General features: G+C 33.8%; 1 protein-coding gene across 8 annotated transcripts in view; it reads right to left on the reverse strand.

Annotated features, from left to right (window-relative positions):
- Positions 1 to 23,043, reverse strand: part of ORC4 (origin recognition complex subunit 4) — an 86,498-nt gene that overhangs the window by 5,041 nt on the left and 58,414 nt on the right. For 7 of the 8 annotated variants that reach the window (XM_045782301.2, XM_045782318.2, XM_045782274.2 and 4 more), the window contains 6 exons: positions 22,112 to 22,187; positions 21,571 to 21,656; positions 18,673 to 18,721; positions 15,767 to 15,918; positions 13,075 to 13,248; positions 6,087 to 6,173 (listed from right to left, as the gene is read on the reverse strand). In XM_045782301.2, the coding sequence (XP_045638257.1) occupies positions 6,087 to 6,173; positions 13,075 to 13,248; positions 15,767 to 15,918; positions 18,673 to 18,721; positions 21,571 to 21,656; positions 22,112 to 22,187 (624 nt within the window). The remainder of the gene's footprint in view (positions 1 to 6,086; positions 6,174 to 13,074; positions 13,249 to 15,766; positions 15,919 to 18,672; positions 18,722 to 21,570; positions 21,657 to 22,111; positions 22,188 to 23,043) is intronic. The other variant, XM_087860628.1, reaches the window with a different exon arrangement.

The raw sequence follows: 23,043 nt of genomic DNA on the forward strand, positions 1-23,043 counted from the left end.
GGGAAGGGGAGCCAACCCCACCTACTAGCAAGCACACGAGAGTCATGGTGGGATCTCACAATGAGCCACAGAGGGGGTGCCCCACCCACCGGCCCTCAGCAGCTGTAAAGGGCTCTCTCAGCCACCGGGGCTGGGGCCAGCTCCACACACTGGTGTGCCTGCAATAGTTGTGATGAGGCATTGCCACCATTTGGGCCAGGAACCAGCCCTAACAAGTGTGCCCTCAGCAGTACTGGCCCAGTGATGAGAGAGGTGCAAGCAGCCCAAATGAAACAGCCCTGAAGCTCCAGGTTCTAGTGACCCGAAAGGATTGTACTTCTGGGTTCCAGAGGATACCCTACACAAGGCCATTACTTTCAAGACCAGGAGATGCAGCTATCTAATATAAACAAACACAAAGTCTGATAAAATGAAGAGCCAGAAGAGTATGTTCCAAATGACAAAAGACAAAACTTCAGAAAAAGAACTAAATGATGGAGTTATTTAAGCAATCTGACTGACAAAGATGTCAAAATAATGGTCATAAAGATAATCACCAAACTTGGGAGACAAGCAGATGAGCTTAGAACGTCAATGAAGAGATAAGAAATATAAAAAAGAATCAATCACAGCTGAAGAATGCAATAACTGAAATGAACAACAGATTAAAAAATGCAGAAGCATGGACCAGCAATCTGGAAGACAAGGTAATGGAAAGGACCCAAGCTGTATAGCAAAGAAGAAAAAGAATTAAAAAAATGAGGATATGTTAAGGGACCACTAGGTCAACACCAAGCATACTGACGTTCACATTACAGTAGGAGTCTCAGAAGAAAAAGAAAGAGAGTAAGGAACAGAAAACTTATTTGAAGAAATGACAGCTGAAAACTTCCCTAACCTGGGGAAGGAAACAGACATCTAGGTCCAGGAAGTACAGAAAGCCCCAAAGATGATGAATCCAAGGAGGTCTACAACAAGATACATAATATTCAAAGTGCTTAAAGGAAAAAACCTACAACCAAGAATATTCTACATAGCAAAATTACCATTCAGAACTGAAGGAGAGAAAAAAGTTTCCAAGATAAGGAATTCATCACCACTGAACCAGCCTTACAAGAAATGTTAAAGGAACTTCTTTAAGAGAAAAAGAAAAGGCCTTAAGAGGAAATTAAAAAATTATGAAAGAAAAAATTTCACTAGTAAAAGCAAACATATAGTAAAGGGAGGAGAGCGATCAGTTATAAAGCTTATAGGAAGATTAAAGAGTAATAAAATCAACTATAGCTTAGTTAAGGCACCACTAAATAAAAGTATGTAAAACATGAGATCAAATACATAAAATGTGAGAATGGGATGAGAGTAAACATTTAATGCTTTTAAAATGTTTTGTTTGTTTCTTATGTAGGATCCATGCCCAGTGTGGTGACCAATGTGGGGCTTGAACTCACAACCCTGAGATCGAGAACTGAGCCAGGATCAAGAGATGGACATTTGACTGAGCCACCCAGGCGCCCCTAAAATGCTTTTGACTTTAAGCAATTACCAACTTAAAATAGACTGCTAACATACAGTGTTATATATATATGAACCTCATGGTAACCAAAACCCAACAACTTAAAACAGATACACAAAAAATAAAGAGAAAGGAATCCAAACATAATACTAAAGAAAATCATATAATCACAAGAGATGAGAGCAAGGAAGAAAGGAACAGAAAAGAACTACAAAAACAACCAGAAAACAATGAAAGGACAATAAGTACATACCTATCAATAACCACTTTTAATGTTAATGGACTAAATGCTCCAATCAATCTAATTCTTGTTTCCACTCAGGTTGTGATCTTAGGGTCCTGAGATCAAGCCCCCGTCGTGCTCCCCGCTCAGCGTGGTCTGCTTGAGATCCTCTCTTCCTCTGCCCCTCCCACTCGTGCTCACACCCTCTCTCTCTCTCAAATATATTAATCTTTAAAAAATAATTAAAAACTCCCAAGAAATAAAATTCTAGGACCAGATGGCTTCACAGGTGAATTCTCCCAAACATTCAAAAAGTTAATACCTATACTTCTCAAACTATTCCAAAATTGAAGAGGAAGGAATGGCTACAAGGCCAGCATTAGCCTGATACCAAAACCACTATAAAAACAGAAAATTACAGGCCAATATTCCCAATGAACACAGATGCAAGTATCTTCAACAAAATATTAGCAAACTGAATACAATACATTAAAAGGATCATTCATCATGATCAAGTGGGATTTACTCCAGGGATGCAATGATGGTTCAATATCCACAAATCAATCAGCACGATGCACCACATTAACAAAACAAGGCATAAAAATCATATAATCATCACAACAGATGCAGAAAAGCTTAGAAAATTCAATATCCATTCATGATAAAAGCACTTAACAAAGTTACATAGAAGGAACATACCTCAATACAATAAAGACCATCCATACATGAAAACCCACAGCCAGCATCATAAAAGCTGAAAGCTTTTCCTTAAAGATCAGGAACAAAACAAGGATGCAGACTCTCACACTTTTAATCAACATGCTACTGGAAGTCCTAACTGCAGCAATCAGACAAGAAATAAAAGACATCCAAAGTGTTTAAGGAAGAAGTAAAACTGTCACTATTTGCAGATGACATAATATTAGGAATAATATTAGGATAGGAAATCCTAAAGACTTCACCAATAAAAACACTAGAACTAACGAATACTTCAGGTAAAGTTGCAGGATACAAAATTAATATACAGAAACCTGCTGTGTTTTTGTAGATTTATAACAAGCTAGAAGAAAGAGAAATTAAGAAAACAATCCTATTTACAACTGCATCAAAAAGAATAAAATATCTAGAAATAAATTTAACCAACCAATGAGGTGAAAAACCTTTCCTCTAAAACCTGATTAAACACTGATTAAAGAAATTGAGGCTAACACAAATAAATGGAAAAACATATGATGCTCATGGACTGGAAGAACTAATACTGTTTATGTTTGTTCTACCCTAAGCAATCTATAGATTCAATATAATCTCTATCAAAATACCAACAGCATTTTCCACAGAACTAGAACAAATAATCCTAAAATTTGTAGGAAACCACAAAGGACCCTGGAAAAGCCAAAGTGATCTATCGTCAGAAAGAACAAAGCTGGAAATATCACATTCCCATATTTCAAACTATACTACAAAGCTATAGCAATCAAAACAGTATGTTATTGGCATGGAAATAAGACATAGGTCAATGGAACAGAATAGTGAAACCAAAAATAAAGCCACACATTTATTGTCAATTAATCTATGACAAAAAAGCCAAGAATATATAATGGGGAAAAGATAGTCTTCCATAAATATATAATGGGGAAAAGATGGTGCTGGGAAAACTGGACAGCTATATGCGAAAGAATGAAACTGGACCACTATCTTACATCATACATAAAAATAAACCCAAAATGAACCAAAGACCTAAATTAAGGACTGAAACCATAAAACTCTTTAAAAACAAAACAAAACACTGGTTGGTATCTGTCTCAGCAATATTTTTTTCTGTCTCTACACACGAGGACAGCAAAAAATAAACAACTGAGACTACATAAAACTAAAATACTTTTGCACAGTAAAGGGAACCAACAACAAAACAAAAAGTCAATCTAATGACTTCTCCCATATTTGCAAATATATCTGGTTAAGAGATTAAGGTCCAAAAAAAGAACTCATAGAACTCAATACCAAAACCTAAAAAAGTTGGATTAAAAAATGGGCAAGGAGCTGAACAGGCACTTCCGGAGACATACAGATGGCCAACAGATACATGAAAAAGTGCTCCATTATCACTCATCATCAGGGTAATAAGGCAAATCAAAATCACAATGAGATTACCCCATGCCTGTCAGAATGGCTAGTATCAAAAAAGGTAAAAACAAGTGTTAGGGAAGATGTGAGAAAAAAGGAACCTTCCTACCGTTTGTGGGAATATAAATTGGTACAACCGGTATGGAAAACAGTATGGAGTTTACTCAAAAAAACTAAAAATGGAACTGTACAATCCAGCAATTCCATTTCTGGGTATTTACTCGTAAAAAACAAAACACTAACTCGAAAAGATATTTGTAACCCTATGTTCATTACAGCATATTTACAATAGCCAAGATATGAAAGCAACCTACATGTCCATCAACAAATGAACAGATAAAGAAGATGATACACACACACACACACACACACACAATGGAATATTACTCAGCCATAAAAAAATGAAATCTTGCCATCTGTGACAACATAGATGGACAGAGAGGTACTACTACACTAAGTGAAGTAAATCTGACAGAAAATGAAAAATACCATGATTTTACTTACATGTGGAATCTAAAATAAAAACAGACTTGTAAATACAGAGAACAAACTCCTAGTTGCCAGAGGGGAGAAGGGTAAAGAGATGGGTGAAACAGGTGAAGGGGATCAAGAAGTACAAACTTCCAGTTATAAAATGAGTAAGTCTCAGGGATGTAAAGTATAGCATAGGGAATATAGTCAATTACACTGAAATACCTTGGTAAGGTGACCTATGGTGACAATACTTATTGTGGTGAGCATTTTGTAATGTATAAAAATGTCAAGTCACTATGCTCATATGACTGAAACTAACATAATATTGTATATCAACTGTACTTCAAATAATAAAACAAAAACACTATTATTCAAAGCCCTAGACCAAACCAAAAAGGCAGACATGTGACTTGTATAAGCTTTTTTACTAATTGTTACTGAATAATTAACCAGTTCAGGTTAGTGTTACGTGACAGAAGTTACCTACTTTATGTTCAACTGTACATAAAAGAAAAAAATTAAAAACCAAAATTATACCTAGAGACAACTTTTCATGTAACGAGTTGCCTTTCCAACAATTTGAAGATTTAAGTGTAATTTTCGTAACATTTGAGAATTTAGTCATTAAACAGGGTAAGCAGAGTTAGCAGATGAAAATGTATGATCCTTGGTTAAGTCTGAATTCCAGCTAAATAATGAGTAATTTCTTAGGTGTAATTAAGTACCATGTAATAATGAAGAAATATTTATACTAGAAACTCTCTCCCACGTTAACCAAGGCCCAGGATCCTTAGTTGAACAGAAGAGTATGGAAATCCTTGTCCTTCATTCCCCTACTGGGAGTGAAGCTGGTACACACTAACTCCTTCCCTTACTCTTCCCTTTACTTTTTTTTCCTATTACTGTGAAATATTTTTGACATAAAAAGGCAAGATAATGATGTACTGGATATCTATGACTACTTCCCTCAGCTTACAAAATATAATCTTATAGGATCTCTTTCTTTCCCTGGTTAGATTCTCTACTCTTCCTCACACAAAAGACCATATTGTTTTACTTTACTATGTATGTATATATTCCTAGACAACACAAAGTAATTTCCAAATACTTCTACAACTCTCTCTTCACTGAACATGTATTCTGAGAATTAATCATGTTGAGGTATCATTTCCAGTTCATTGATTTTTTGTTGTATTACATTCCTTCATGTATACTCACAATTATTCTTTCCCTTATTGATAGATATCTGTCATTTCCCTTTTTTTTGAAATTATAAACAAGGTTGCTGCAAACAATCTTATACATGTCTTGTGCATCTGAATTTCTCTAGAAATTTAATTTGCCAAATTGCTTTCCAAAGTACCCAGACATATTTACACTACTAGCAGCCATAAATTTTAAGTCACATTTACTATATCATTAAGACATAAATTTACCATTAGACATAAACATGTTTCTATATACTAACAATGAGCATGTTGAAAACATAATTAAAAACAAGATATCATTTAAACATGATATTTACAAAATATCGGTTCTAAAGAAAATTAAATACTTAGGTATACGTTTTAAACATATATAAAATCTGTGTGGTAAAAATTATAAAACGATGATTAAACAAAGAAAAACTAAATAAAAGGAGAAATGTACCTTATTCCAGATTAGAAGATTCAATGTAGTAATCATGTTAATTCTCCCAAAATTTACCAATTCCCATCAAAATACAATTACTTGGTGAAATAAAATGAGTGTAAAAACAAAACGAATACAAACCAATAGCATGTGTAATGACCGCAGGTTTTTGCTGACATTGAAATGCTTTTGTAGTACTTCTCGTACACTTCTATCTTCTGTGAGACACTAGACAGAGAAAAAAAGTCAAAACAGGTAAGGAAAAAGGCAGTCTAAAACTGCCTCACTAGTTGGTGTACCTCGTTAACTCTGATATTTATTCATTATTAAATAGGTGTTGGTTTTATTTGTAGAATACAAAAATCAAAATGAAATTTCCAGTCTATTAATTTTATTCTTATCCCTGTTAAGTAAATATACACAAAAACAAAACATAATACCTGTTACCCCAAACTTTCTGGTCTACAAAAGGAAACCATAGTCATACCAGTGGGATGATCAAAATTCAGCACAAAACACAACAGAGTAAGAGTTACCATATTTGGGAACACAAAGTAAAGCAATACAAAGAATGCTTAAACTATATGAGTCAGTGAGCTAAAAAGAAAGAGCATTCCAGTTATAGGGAACAATATGAGCAAGGTAGGAAGATCATGGCATACTGACAGAAAATGAGTAGTCATGTAACCCTGAGTTTCAGTTATTGGCGAAGTGATTTCATGGAAAGACAAGGACAGAAAAACATAATTGTAGGCCACTGCAACTGTCCATTTAAGAGACAAAAAGGATCTGAATTAATAGTGTGAATAGAGAATTAAGACATTTATAGAACACATAATCTGATGGAGAGTCAAATGGTGATATGTGGAGAAGCAAAGGCTTGAGAGAGGGAAGAAAAAAATTAGAAATGATTATTTTGGGGACAGAACGTCTCAGGAGGAATGAAGAGTGAAATGTGATCAAGAAGTAAAACCTGGTTATCAATATTTAAAAACAAAATGGAAAAAGAAGAGCAAAGAGACTGAGAAAGATACTGAAGACTGGAAGAGAATCCAAGAAAGAGCAATTAAATCAAGGGAAGAAAACTTCAAGAAGGAAGCAGTAATCAACAATGTAAATTACTCAGTATAATTAAACTAAAATATATTTTGAGAAGAAACTAATCGCGCTGGAAATTTGGAGACCAGTAAGGTCCTTTGAAAAAACAGTTGTGACTGCAGTGAATCAGAATTAATGAAAAGTAAGGTACATTTGGCATTAAAGAAAAAATTAGATGTAGGAAGAGTAAATTCACAGTTGGCAGAGCCAAAAACAGCCTGGGGAAGACTGACACTGATTTTCAAAAATCATCTGTAAGGAATGAGGAGTCTTTTTCTTAAAACAAACAAAAAACCCAGAAAACCTTATTTTCTAGAGGTAAAACTGTTATATCTCTACTTCTACTGCAAGATCCAGATTCAAGAGTAAGTTCTAGTATAATGGAATAAAGTTTTATGCTCTCAGTAAATACATTATCCTCGTTATAGTCCCCATTCCATTGTCATTATTTTCAGTACTCTCTTTAACAGCATTTGCTTGCTGTTACTATACATATGTTTTTATCATAAATAGGATCAAATACCCTTTGAGAGTACACAAGATGAACACAAAATAATAAAGCAAAGTAGTATGCATAAAAACTTTTGGGAATTAACTGTAGTCCTGTTAAAACTAAAACTAAAAAAATCACCTGGAACAAAAATATTAATAGAAGAAATTTTCAATTATTTCTAAGAACAGTTAGTTAACTGCTTTTCTTTTACAAGATGCTTCAAAGGGTCAAACTATACTCTGCTTTTCTTCTTATATTTTTAGAGGTCTGAATCCAACTCCCCATCTTTCTGAAAGCTATCACCTTCTTGTTTCCATAATTACTTAATGTCCTTTAAAAAAAAAGTCTAGAAGATCTATATGTGAGCCATTAAAAAAAATCTCTTAATACACTTTCACCTTGATCCCAACACTATAAACTACTTGGAGATAAGGCTATTATAAAAAACAAAACAAAACAAAACACTACTCTTTGGATGTCTATTGTATTTAACTATGATAGTCATTGAAGATACCAGATCTCAGGTTCTGAAACACAACTAAATTTATTTCTCTGGATTGAAAGTTCCCTAACAGTTGGCTCAGGAAATGATGCAAGGGAAATAAAGACAGAGAATGGCTGACTGACATCACCCCTTACAGGAACATGGGAAAATTCCCAGAAACAAAGCAGACCTCCCCTGTTGTTCAAGGAAGCTGAAACATTAACTTTTCACCGACGAACACATGAGTAGCAGTTGCAGAAGCAAGTCTTTACTGTACTGATTGTACAGTTTGCTTGGTTGGTGCCCTCTTCACAGGCAGATTCTAAGCAGAATGTAACAGAGTTTCAGTGGTACCTCAGAACTCATGATGCCCCAAGGGATAACTCAGCGGCAGCAGTACATGTACTAAATCTACCAGTCAGTTCCTGCTAAAGCTTCTCACCTTAACTACCAAGGAAGGTTATGACAGTAGGTAAATGTTCCTTGAACTTAGCTATAGTACTTTGGGGGAACTTCCTTCGAGGAGAATTAGTTATGATCTTTTAAAATGCTCTTTCATACAGGGATTTCTCCTTATACTGCCATGCTGAGATGGTATTTACTCTGCTTAACTTATTTGACTCATTTGGGATATGGCTAAAACATTCAAGTTAGGGAGACGTCCAGGTTCAACCCTATCCTGAAAATATTTCTTGGATGATTATTCCATAGGCCACCTGTTATCTCTACCATTGTTTTTATTTTAACCTGGGAATCAGAAAAACTTGCTTGGTAGTCAGTACTGAGAGAAAGGATAGCTCCCTCAATGCAACTCCCCCTTTGCTGGGCATGGCCTCTGGCCATGGTGCTGACATATATTTCAAGTGAAGCTCACATTAGCATACCAAAGGGAAGTGGCAAATTAGGATGAGGATAAAGGGAACAAAACACTAGAATAAAGGGAACAAAACACTAGAATTAAGAGACACAAACTCCAGTGGTACTAGTTCTACATTATAAAAGAACTGTAAGATTGTAAAACAAACAAACAAAAAAACCCTTAAGAAACAAAAGGATAGTGCTCACATTCATTTCTACCATCTGCCCCTAAATTCAGTGATACAGGATCACCAAAAAAGGACCAAAAACCTAAGGGTTAGCCACCCTCCTGCTACATGGTTATTTTCCAAGTCATCCAGAATTATGCTTCACCAGTAATCCCTTTCATCTAATTCCTTTATAGACCCACTCAGATGAACAGAATGCAATATTGTGTGAAGAACAGAAAGATGGGTGTCAGCACTGTACAACCTGGGCTGTGTAGTCATCTTAGGAAAAGAAAGGGAGCAGGGACAGAAATAAAAGTCATGGCAAAGCAAAGACATTTAAATACTATGAAAGACTGCATCTGAATCTCTAAAGCAGTCAGAAAAGCATACTGTTGTAACAAGATAATCAGTTCAGGAACTAAAGAAGGTGAAAGTCTGTGAGGCACTAAAAAGTGGATTCGGAGGCTGAAGATGCAGAGCTCTCTGTTCCACACCAGACCTAGGTAAGGAAAGGGACAATATGAGAGTACCAAATGAAAAGGGTTCCTAAAGAATAGAATCTTATAATGAGAGTATCAAAAAAACTTCTCTGGGCTAACAAATATCTGAGTCCCAGACAAGATTAATCTGTAGAGAAGGGGAGAAGGAAAAACCCACACCAAATTATACCATAGCACAATATCTGAAATTTCAAGATAAAGATAACCATTTTTACATACAATTCTGTATAGTTATACTATGAAAAATAATACAAAATTGACAATCAGAAAAAAATGGAAAAGGTAAAACAAAATTATATGCAAAGTTTGAACTCTTTCTGTAAAAATAACTTTAGAATGTATATGTTTGAAATGCTATAAGCCAAATAATTACTCTGTAGTATAAGGAAGTAGAATGGGCATGAATATAAGGGAAACTTGTATCTTTTAACATGTATTCTCATGCACTGATAACATTTTGATTAGTGAACTTTTAGTAAAATCTCTACACCCAATGTGAGGCTTGAAACCACAACCCCAAGATCAAGAGTTGCATGGTCTTCCATCTGAGTCAGCCAGGTGTTCTCTTGTTCAGTGAACTTTTAATAAAAAAAAAGTGCCAAAATTAGTAGTGCTTAGATGAGCAGACTATATTTTATAATCAAAACAAGAATCTGGGGCAGCTGGGTGGCTCAGCTGGTTGAGCGTCTGCCTTCAGCTCAGGTTATGATCCCAGGAGTCCTGGAATCGAGTCCCACATTGGGCTCCCTGCGCTCCTCCTTCTGTCCTTTACTCTGCTTTTGCGCGCACTCTCTCAAACTAAAAAACAAGAATCAAGTTTTAGTTATGCAAGATGAGTAAATTTTGGAGTATAACAGTAAAAATGTGACTATGGTTAACAATACAGTATTGTATGCTTGAAATTCACTTAGAAGACAGTTCATAAGTATTCTCACCTCTTCCCACAAAAGAAATTAAAAAGAGAAAAAGAAGAGAAAGAAAATGATAACTATTGAGGTGATGGATGTATTGAATAGCTTCATTGTGGTATTTCAGGATGTATATCAAAATATCAACTTGCACACCTGAAACATATAATTTTTATTTTGTCAATTATAGCTCAACAAAGCTGGGAAAAAATAAATTGTTTAAGAACAAAATAAATGCAAAGTTCTCACTTTAATTTGGTATTGATATTTAAGATTAAAACCATGTCTGCTTTTCGAATCAGTATTTGCATATCCTTTGGGTAAATACCTAGTAGTGCAATTGCTGAATCGTAGGGTAGTTCTATTTTTAACTTTTTGAGTAATTTCCATACTGTTTTCTACAGTTTCAATTCCCACCAACAGTGTAAGAGCATTCCCCTTTCTCCACATCCTCACCAACATCTGTTGTTTCCTATGTTAATTTTAGCCATTCTGATAGGTGTGATGTGATATCTCATTGTAGATGTGATTTGTATTTCCCTGATGATAAGTGATGTTCAGCATCTTTTCGTGTGTCTGTTAGTTATCTGTATGTCTTCTTTGGAAAAATGTCTATTCATGTCTTTAGGCCCATTTTTTAACTGGATTATTTGTTTCTTGGGTGTTGAGTTTGGTAAGTTCTTTATATATTTTGGATACTAACCCTTTATCAGATATGTCATTTGCAAATATCTTCTCCCATTCCGAAGGCTGCCTTTTAGTTTTGTTGACTGTTTCCTTTGCTGTGCAGAAGCTTTTTATCTTGATGAAATCCCAATAGCTCATGCTTTGCTTTTGTTTCTCTTGCTTCAGGAGATTTATCTAGTAAGAAGCTGCTATGGCCAAGGTCAAAGAGTTGCTACCTGTGTTCTCCTCTAAGATTTTGATGTTTTCCTTTCTCACACTTAGGTCTTTTATCCATTTTGAATTTATTTTTTGTAGCATTACTAACAATAGCCAAATTATAGAAAGAGCCCAAATGTTCATCAACAGATAAATGGATAAAGAAGTTGTGATGTGTACATACAATGGAATATTACTTAGCCATAAAAAGAATGAAATATTGCCATCTGCAATGGTGTGGATGGAACTAGAGAGTATTATGCTAAGTGAAATAAGTCTGTCGGGAAAGACAAATACCATATGATATGACTTCACTTATGTGGAATTTAAACGAAACAGATGAACATGGGGGAAAAAGAGAGGAAACCAGGAAACAGGCTCTTTTTTTTTTTTAAAGATTTTATTTATTTGAGAGAGTGCGTGGGAGCGAGAGGGAAAGGGAGACGTAGAGAGAATATGAAGCAGACTCTGTGCTGAGCACAGAGCCTGATGCAGGAATTGACCTCATGACTGCAAGATCACGACCTAAACCAAAACTAAGAGTCGGACACTTAAACGACTGAGGCACCCAGGTGCCCCCAGACTCTTTACAAACTGAGGGTTGCTGGTGGGGAGGTGGACAGGGGTTGGGTTACATGGGTGGTGGGTATTAAGGAAGGCACTTGCTGTGATGAGAACTGTGTGTTATATGTTAGTGATGAACTGCTGGATACTACACCTAAAACTAATATTACATTGTATATTAACTAACCGGAATTTAAATAAAAACTTGAAACTACAAAAAAATAATAAATTATTGCTTTGACATAAAACAATTTTTTTTAGAGACAGTGCATATAGACTTTGCAAATTTAATTATCCAAAGATTGAATCATCCTCATCAGTATTTAATATCATAGACTAGTTTTTCCCAATTCTTTCAAAACCAAGGACTCTACATTATTTTCTACTTTTAGAAGACCCATATTTTTGAAAGATTCTACCATGTGGGATTTATTCAGCAACACTGTTTTTCAATTGTGTTATTAAACGCACTCCCACACATATACCCTCTCCCTTCTCCCTGCCAACTGAAAATTCTTGATAGCATAAGATAAACCGATGCTAGTATGTTGAGTTGACATGACAATGGCCTATGTAAGTTAGGCTATTCAATTTAGATAAATTTACAGAGTCCAAAGGTTTAGTAAACCTTTAAATCAACATGTGTGTGTGCCTGGGTAGCTAAGACCCTGAGGGCTCCAGAGACTACAAGATGAGATTGCAATATAGACAATGCAACCACAGGTGTCAAGCCTGGTTTGACTTAAAAGACCTCATCAGATAAAAGCTGAAACTGTATGAGAATTAGGGGGAAAAATCCATACTGGATAGTTAGGTATGAATTACTAAGCTAAAAACACTGCTGAACTTGTAAGTAATGAAAATATTATTTTTTATAATATTCTAAATACTAACAGAATAATCTAAAATATAAGCCAGATAGAAATAGAATAAAAAACTTATTAAAGTTCTTTTGAGAGAAAAAATTTAGGATATGACATTTCAAATGTCTTTTAAAACAAAGTACCACACAAAAGTGTACAATTTGTATTAATTCAGTTTTATGCTACAATAACATTAGAAACTATGTGTTAATTTACAAATTTGTTTAAATTTGTAGGTTTTTATAAGCTTTCAATGGTATAGCAAGGGACAAAAATTATTTAAACATTATTGCCTCTGTTCCAAGTTACCTGAACATTCTCATTCCACTTTTCAGTGAAGATCTTGTCTGGAAATTCTGCAGGTAGAGATAATTGTTCTTTAAATATTTTAAGATACTGTGGAAAACCAAATGAATTCATTAAATGTATCTGCCGGTGAGAAAATCGTGACTTCACTCTTTTTTCTAAGAGTTCCAAAATATCCTTAAAAACGAACAAAAATCCATATAAGAATTATGTTTTAAAAAAATACCAATATTAGAGGTATACATATTTTAACTATCACTATAATTAACAATGCTTATCCTATAATACACAATTAAGCATTTTATGCAAGCCTCCAGAAACTCAAATCATTCCCTTGATTTTCTTACACTTACACAAGCCACTTTTAATAATCCCCTTCTAAGCATCTTTAGGCCTGGTGATATCATGCCTTTTTCCTACTATGCTCTTCTTAGTTAATCTTTAACATCCCACAACCAACAATTGCAAAAAATTTTAACTATTATTGAATAGCTCTCTGCCACAATAACACCAAGAATTTCAATAAGGAATTTCATACATTCTATGAAGAATTCAGATGAAAAAACCAGCAAAATGTAATAAGACTTATTACATTCCTGAATATTTAAAAATCTTCATTGTATTAGGTAACAAAGACTCAAGAAGCAGCATATGTAATGGAGAAAAATTCAGTTCACTAAACTATCTATAAATTCAAGCTGAAGCCATGTTGAACTGAAGGAACAAACTACAGAAGAGGAAACTTGCAGGAACATAGCATGACACTGGTAAGTTATTCTGTCTTTTGGCTTTTTTACAGTGATATTTTAGAAACTATTTGCATTCGTGCTATTTTTCCTTAAGTTAGGAACCAAGTTTACTGTCAATTTTCTAGAGGATAAAAAGTAAAAAAAAAAAAAGAAAAAAAGAAAAAAGAAAGGAAAAAAAGCTATGGTGAAGCTCTGAAATATGGATTTTTAAATCTACGTGCATGATTTTCAATAATAGCTAGGTTAAGAAATCAATGATATAGAGGAAAGAATTCAAGTGATCAAAATGGGATCATGGTTAGTCTGGAAAAGAAGACAGGAAATATTACTAGCTTGGGATTGGTAGGGAGAAAGTGAATGAAAAACCTGGAATGTTTTTATAGGTCAAAGAAAAATACAGTGCCAGCATAATTAAAAGAGAATGAAGTTAGTTCAGAGACAGCAATATTATAAATTTTCTATTAATGAGCAGTTCTAGATCATCCATGTAGGTAGGTGGCTGAAAGGTAGTGGAAACAGCACTCTATGCCAGCAATAATTAAGAGCTTGAACTTGGGAATGGAAAGAAAGGTGGAAGTAAAAGATATTTTAGTGGTGGACAGTCATGACTGAAGTTGGCAATGTGGGAATAAAGGGTATAATACAAAAAGAACTACTTCCACAGAGAAGAGGTTGTTTGTTAGCGAAGTCACTAATCCATCTATCCTTTTGCTTTTCCCCTATGAACATAGACAGACAGACAGATTTGCACTGCATAGTTGGGAGAATTAATCATACAGAATTTTTAAAGGGCACAATAACACTGCTAAAGAGCAGCTGATTCTTTATTTGGTCCTTCATTGGGTCAGCAACATTTGCCACTGCTACTTCCAGCCAAAGGAAGATTTTTTTTTTTTAACATGAATGAAGACGCTTCCTTAACTCCTGTGGTACGAACTGCTGCTTTTGACAAAGGAATAAAGATATGTAAAGAGCCAGGCAGATGTTCTATGAGGAAGTCTTATTATGAAGGCATATATCATAAACTCTAGAGCACTTGGGAAAGAGGACAGAGAAAGACACTCCACAGAAAAGCAACACTAGAAGGAAAGGCTGTTGAAAGATGACTTAGTAAAGCATTTCACTTTTCTAAGAAGGAAACAGCTACAGGAAAAGAAAAGAAGTAAATGGCGCTGACCACAAACCTGCCAAGAATGAAGGAGGGAAAAGAAGAATGAAAACAACATACTCATGGCAGCCATCTATGAGAGGAGAGATGACTCTTAAATACCAGTTTTATCTGAATTCAGTAAGAAAGTTTATGAGGTAAAAGAAGATAAACAAAAAAAGGCCTGTGCAGCCATCCGAAGTATGCAAAGTTGAACATGCAGAAAGTCTTCATAATGTAATGTGACAGTGACATTGAGACTATGGTTAAAATCATTCTAAAATCACCCCCAAGAAGCAAAGAGTCACTATGTAATAGCAGCTTGACAGAAGTAATCCCTTCCATTTCCGATATGAATACTTACAAAAATGGGATACTATCATTTTTACTCAATTCTAAACATTTTCAAAATATAGGAACAATCTTAAATCTAAAAGTAGATCATGATTTTTCTTTTTTTTATTATGTTCAAAAACTATTAATGAGTTTTTATAAAATAGTGGTATGATTAATTTTCTCTTTACTTGCTAATGTAGAAATTATACTAGCATCTGACTTCACATTTTTTATTCAGTGATTCCACTGGAGGGACAGAGGTTATTAGTTTATGAGCATGCGTGATAAATGTTTTCTTGTTTTCTTCAATCTGAGTTGAAAAGTAGGATAAATGCACCAGGAACTAGTGAAACACATTTGAAAAAATGCCTGATCTAATGACCTTCATAAGTGACGATATCAGTAATCAAGCTTTAATTTTCTAAATATGATAATCAATTTTTTAATAGAAAGAAAAACTTACCAATCTACATGTAAGACCAATAACTGCTAGTGGAGTCTGTGCAGACTGTGAAATGTCAAACAGATTATAGAGGAGTGTTTGATTTTTATGATGAGCAAAAAGATCAAATTCATCTAATATGAAGATCACTGGGCAACTACTAGACCGGTCACCTAAGATAAAATAAGAGTTTTATATATTAACAAGCAACTGTATCAGCCTTTCTTAAGTTTCCAAATTATTTACTACACTTTAATTGTTAAAACTCAATTCAACAAACATATATTGAAAACCTACTTTGCACAGGATACTTACCAATGCCTACACTTTTATTCAACAACAACAAAATTATTCACAGGACAAGATAGCCCCTACTGCCCTCAAGCAGTTCACAGTCTAATTACGAGACTCTAGTAGTTAACTGATGAAAAATTAAGAACATTATTTAAATGACTAGACTGTTGTTTTTAAAATTATGTAAATATAATCTTCTGTCAGAAAACTGACAAGGATCTCCTAACACCTATACAGACCAAAATACTTTGGGATTACTAATAAAGGGCGTCACTAACTTATGAACAAAACTTCTGCTTCAAAAGAGATTTGTTTAGTTAGCAGAAATGCAAACTACATCTTCCCAAGTATTTACAATTTTTATAAATAATTGTTAAACTATGAAATTCAACCAAAGCCACTTTTAACTCCTAACCACAATTTTTTAAGCCCCCCCCCCACCACCAAGTTTTAATACTTCAACAACAGGGGAAAGTCAACATGACTCTGAATTCATTTTCCTCATTACAATGAGGGAAACTAAGATGGCAGAAGACTCACTATTACCTTAAGGTTTAAGGTTTTATATTTACATAAACAAGTAAAAAAAAAATCTGGTAAGGGGACACTTAACAAAATGTATACAGTTAACCAAAACATCATGAAAACCATAAGAACTACTCAAAGAGTCTATAAAAAGAACTATATAATATAGAAATGTAGTATTTGAGGGACACCTGGGTGGCTCAGTCGATTAAGCATCTGCCTTCAGCTCAGGTCATGATCCCAGGGATCGAGTCCCACAGGGCTCCTCGCTTAGTGGGGAGCCTGTTTCTCTGCCTGCCGCTTCCCCTGCTTGTGCAGTCTGTCTCTCTGACAAATAAAATCTTAAAAAAAATGTAGTTTTTGATAAAATATACCATTATAAATCAATGGGGAAAAGTGGCTTATACAAGATTAGCTCTCCACTTTACACCTTATCAAAATAAATTCCTCCCAAATTATGAAATATATGTATTAGATGAAAACAGAAGTCAATGCCTTCAGAATCTGGAGAGGAAAAATTTGACTATGTAAAAAATTTAAAATTTCTTTTCAGCACAGAAGTCCAAACCAAATTTAAGAGAAAAGTGCAAGAATTCCCATAAATCAGTATGAGATAAACACCACCAAAATAAGGCAAAGAACCAACAAGAAATACATAAACCAGGAAATATCAGTGTCTAATAGAAATATGAAGTGATGAGCATTATCAATACCACAATAATGCACATCAAAATAAGAGATGTATTTTTTCCTTTAAAAGGCAGACATGAAAATTAATAATTGTGAATGAAAGTTGTAAAGGAATAGGTACTCTTGATTTGAAATGGAACTTCTAGGGTAGTTTAGTTATAGTCTTCCCTTTCCCTCTTTCCCCCTTCCCCTATTCTTTCCTTCCTTTCCCTTTTTTTTCTCTCCTTTTTTCTTTCCTTTCCTTCCTTCCTCATTCTTTCCTTCCTCCCTCCCTTTCTTACTTTCCCCACTTCTCTCCTTCCTTCCTTCCTTCCTTCCTTCCTTCCTTCCTTCCTTCCTTCCTTCCTTCAAGATTGATTGATTTATTTGAGAGAGAGAGAGACAGAAAGCAGAGCAAGGCGAGGAGCAGAGGGAGAGGGAGAAACAGATTCCTTGCTGAGTAAGGAACCTTCCTGGGGCTCAATCCCAGGCTCCTGAGATCATGACCTGAGCCGAAGGCAAACACAACTGACTGAGCCACCCAGGTGCCCCTATAATTATTCTTTTATTTTTATTATTATTTTTTAAAAATTTTATTTATTTGACAGAGAGAACACAAGTAGAGGGAGCAGCAGGCAGAGAGGGAGAAGCAGGCTCCCTGATGAGTAGGGATTCTGATGGGGGGCTCAAACCTAGGACCCTGAATTATGACCTGAGCCAAAGGCAGAAGCTTAACCGACTGACCCACCCAGGCATCCCTGTAATTAATTATTCTTTAAAATGTGGTACTGTTTAATCTAGAATTCTACTCATTAATATCTACTCTAGAAAATATCTAAATGATCATCTAAGCATTTCTTCCTAATTATACAAAGTTAGAAATCAAAGTTCCTAACTAGTGATTAATAATTTATAATTTATTATATTTTTAAGTATAGTTGAAAATAGAATATATGAGAACCATAAAAATGATGATGCAGCTATTTACTGACATAAACAGATGCTCACAACATACTGTGATGTAAGTGAACAAGATATACATTATACAATATAGAAAACCATTTTATTCTTATAAAAAATTATGTCCATCTGCATCAGTGATACACTGCAGGTGAATAAAGATATGAAACCAAATGTTAATTGGGATAATCATGGGGTGGCGGGGTGGCTCAGTCAGTTAAGTGCCCGACTTTTGATCTAAGCTCAGGTCTTGATCTCAGGGTCATGAGTTCATGCCCCACACTGGGCTCCATGTTGGGCACAGAGACTTCTTAAAATATAATTGGGATAGTCATTATAACAGTTATGGGATTACAGTGATCATTATATTATGGTTTTTTACATTATTTTTTTTGTAAAAATATGTAACGCCTTTATAATCAGGGGAAAAATAAAGCTAACAGATACCTTCTAATGGTGTTAAATATGCTAATATTTACCTCGTTTTAAAGCTTCCAGAAGAAATGAAAGGTTTTCAGCAAAACTTCCCTGAATAACAAAAAAGACACCATAACTAAAAGTTTAATGAAATAACAAATAAAAGAGGACTACCTGATTCTTAGACATTATATAGGCACTATGTCTCTATTTTTTCCTAGATTAGTCAGTAGCCAAATTCTGAGCTGGATACTTCCATGTGCACCATTAAAAACTTAAATATAAAAGGAAAGGTGGCATAGTTTTGAAAATGGCATTACCCTGTCATGCTCAAAATTTTGTATTTTCTGGAAAAAAGTCTGTAAAAATGTTAACTTCAATTTAAAGGTAGTTTTTAAGACTTGCTGTATTCTAAACACAGAGAACTAGAAATCACTGCATTTTATATTTTCAAATAGATTAAGCTCTTGCAAGTCTCAGATTAATTTGTTTCACTAAAAAATGACCATATGATTTCACTCATATGTGGAATTTAAGAAACAAAACAGATGAACATAGGGAAAGGGGAAAAAGAGGGGGAGGCACACCATAAAAGGCTCTTAACAACAGGGAACAAACTGAGGGTTAATGGAGGGAAGGGTGGGCAGGGGATGGGTTAAATGGGTGATGGGTATTAAGGAGCACTGGGTGTTGTATGTAAATGATGAACCACTAAATTCTACTCCTGAAACCACTATTATACTATATGTTAACTAACCAGAATTTAAATTAAAATAATAAATAAAACATACTATTAAGAAAAAAATGAGCACGAATTTAAATGAGATCCAAAAGGAAATGGAAGAAATTTACCTCAATTATTACATACTATGATAGTTTTTCCCTATTCAAGAGCTTATTATAGAATTTGTATATATCATATCAAATTTGGCTATGTTTACTTGGAACACAGCCAAAACATTTTTGGATACAACTTAAATGTTCTACATGGAAATTAACAGAGTACCAGATGCATTATCCAGATGTTCCAACTTGTGGGTAAGGGCCCTGTAAAAATATTTTTTCATTTAAGTCATTAATTTTTACTTCATTCAGATTTTTTAATTTAAAGAAATAGCCAACTTTAAATTTGTGAAGATGTACAGGAGAAAAGAAATCCACTTGTTTGTTTCCCAATTGACAGAACTGATATAAAATAGGCTAATAGGTTTTTAAGAACATCCACATATTTATAATAACTGTATGTTGTCAAATCAACATTATTTCCAAGGTAGTTAGGGCAAGAGGTATTTACATAATATAAACAAAAGCTCAGAGGCAATCTGTGGGTGAGTAAATCAGTGGCTGAAGTTATTCAAAGGTTGTTTGTGTTTTGCTTTTTTTTAAAAAAAGACAAGTTAAAATTGGCATTAAGTCTAAGTATGTAATTATATAAATACATATGCACATATTATAAGAATATCCTTATATAAATACACATATGTATGTCTATATGTATAGGAATATACAAATTTTCTATAAGTATATCAAAACAGAAAGGCTCTGGGTTAAGTGACTTAGGTTCTTAATGTCTTAATATCCATTTTATGATTTTAGGCAAGCTAATTCTGCTCTCTGAGCCTCAGGTGACTTACCTATATAATGTAGAGGTTAAACTAATAATCACTACATATGATGATTACGATAACAACAGTAATGACTAGGAAGATAAACAATTGTGCCTTTTATTATTTCCTATGAATCCAATAAGAATAGGTCAATTAGGAAAGTTAGAAACCCCAGTCTACATCAGTTGCAAATCAAAAGCCAAACTGAGCCTACATAATAGTAATCTCCTTGACTAAGTAGGCCCTGTATTCAACATTACGTTCTGAACAGGAGAAAGAACAACAGACTTATAGAAAGGGCATTCTGAACCTGCAGACAGTGTGGAAGGGTAACACATGATTGGCTTACATTTTTATAGGTATTATTAAAGAATGAAATTACTAAATGCTAAGAGGCTTACACAACAATGGCTGTGTTGTTGCAGAAAAGAGTAGACACTTAAGAGTGATAAAACTATGATCACCAGTGAGCAGAAAATGAACTTGGGATGCACACAACCCACTTCAACTGCATAAGCAGTATGAGGTTAAGTCATTTCATTATGAGAATTAAAGTAGCTGTAAATTAATTTAATCATATTTCTTTTCAACCCTATAAATCAAGTGATAGGGTAAAAAGTTTAATGAAAGTTCCAGAACATTTCTAATCAGTTTAAGTTACTGATGTTCACTACCCTGAGGTTCCAAACTGTTACAATAATGAGATATAAATTAAGTTTCTGAAAACATTTTAATAATAAGAGATAACTGATATTTGTATAGTACATTACCAATGCAGCATTTTTAAAACATGAATTATGTTTAATGCTTTCTTTTGTCTTTAGAATAAATCTGTGAAGTATAATAAAGATAATGCACATTTAACACAGATGAGAAATTTGAACTTCAGAAATACTCATTAGCCATGATTATCAAGTAGTCAATGGTTTTAAGACAAGACTCAAATTCACCTTTTGTAGCTTTAAATTCAGCACATTTTCCATTACTCCCAGGTACCCACGTCTAAGACTAAAAACAGGCTGCTACAGTGTAGTGATTTAAAAAAGATATTAAACTATCTCCAAAGATAGGAAATCAAAGTATTTATCTTACAGATAAAGAAACTCAGATAATATCTACATAAACATGGATTTCTGGGCTATTTTATAGTAAGTATAATCTACTTCAAAAAAATCTAAACATAAAGATATGATGAATAAATGCATCCTAGTACATTATACTTTCTTATGATAAGAATCTTTCATATTTCAATTTAGAATCTCTGAACCTTCCCTAGCCTTCCAAAAATATGAAAATATCTATGGCATATAAAAGTTAAAGCCTATTTAATAGAAGAACAGAAATGATACTCACAAAAACTTTATCTCCAACTACATTTTCCAGATTTAACTGCCTTGTGATTTCCTTTAGGGCAATTTTATCATTGATCTGCAGCAGTCCTGAAATAAAGCCCAATTAAAAGTATTTAATTAAAATGAAATATCTGATACAGTGCAGATTATTTTCCAGTCAAGTAAGCTTTCTAATGGTTTTTAAAATTTAACTAGAAAGAAAAAAGTCAAAAGTCTGTTAGTTAACATTACTTCCTTTTTGAAACTCAGCAATGAAGAGATTTGGTAAACTAAAAGAACTATCTTCCTTGGGGTTCTTTTATTTTACAAAAAGAAAAGAAAGACCAAAAAACAAGAGTCCTTATGTACCTCCTTTAATCTTATTTTTTTAATTTCTAAAAATATTGTGTAAGGTGTATTAAAGTGAAAGTTGTTAAACACTGATCAAGTTCTTAAATTATGACTATCACCCACCTTTAAAACATACCTGTAAATCAAATTTTATATATAAAAAGCTTACATAGCTTGTATCATTTCCAATGGCAAAATGATGACATACTTACCATTTAGGTGAACTTGTAATACATTTTCACTCACTTCTTCTACTTCCATTAGTTCTTTCAAAGCATGGTTTATTAACTAAATGGTATTAAAAAGTTTATAGAATATTTAATAATAGATAAAAAAGCCCATATTCTTTTTTAAACTATGAATAATGGGAACAGAATATAATAAAGATTGTCATTTTAAACTAACAAATAAATCTGCACAGCATTCACAGATAAAAGAAAGGTTTAAGGAGAACATCTAATGTCTGACCCAACATGCCAAAGCCCTGTTCCCAAACTAATAAATGTTTAGAAACAACCCTCAAGTTTTCAAAGACGTATTTCTCTATAAGTCACATAAAACTATAGCCACTTAAGAGCTTCATGTCTGAGTCAGTTCATTATCTATCTTTAACACTTATTCTATTAAATATTATTGAAATCACTTAAAAGCTTTTGAAAAACATGTTTTAGAATAATGTTAAATGATTATAAAAAGTCTACCCCAGTCAATATACCAATTTCTATGAAATACTGTTAACAACTCTGTATGTCATCATGAAATAAAAATTGGAAAAGAAATACCAAGGGGTAAGTTGAAAAAGAGTTTTCCTCTATTAGTTGCTAGGTATTAACAATCACTCCTTATCCGCAGTTTCAATTACTTGTGGTGTGGAAGCAGATGAATCCTCCTTTTGACATTTTGGGCAGAAGGTCAGTGGTAGCCTAATATTACATAATAATGCCTACATCATTCACCTGACTTCATCTCATCACAGAGGCATTTTATCATTTCACATCATCACAAGATGGGTGAATACAGTACAGTATGATATTTTGAGAGACAGAGACACCACACTCACATAACTTTTATTATATTTGTTGTAACTGTTCTATTTTATTATTAGTTATTATTTTAAATCTCTTATTGTGCCTAACTTATACAT

The sequence above is a fragment of the Ursus americanus genome, chromosome 1, assembly GCF_024610735.1.
Source record: "Ursus americanus isolate L20-20 chromosome 1, mUrsAme1.1.p, whole genome shotgun sequence".
NCBI classification, from domain to species: domain Eukaryota; kingdom Metazoa; phylum Chordata; class Mammalia; order Carnivora; family Ursidae; genus Ursus; species Ursus americanus.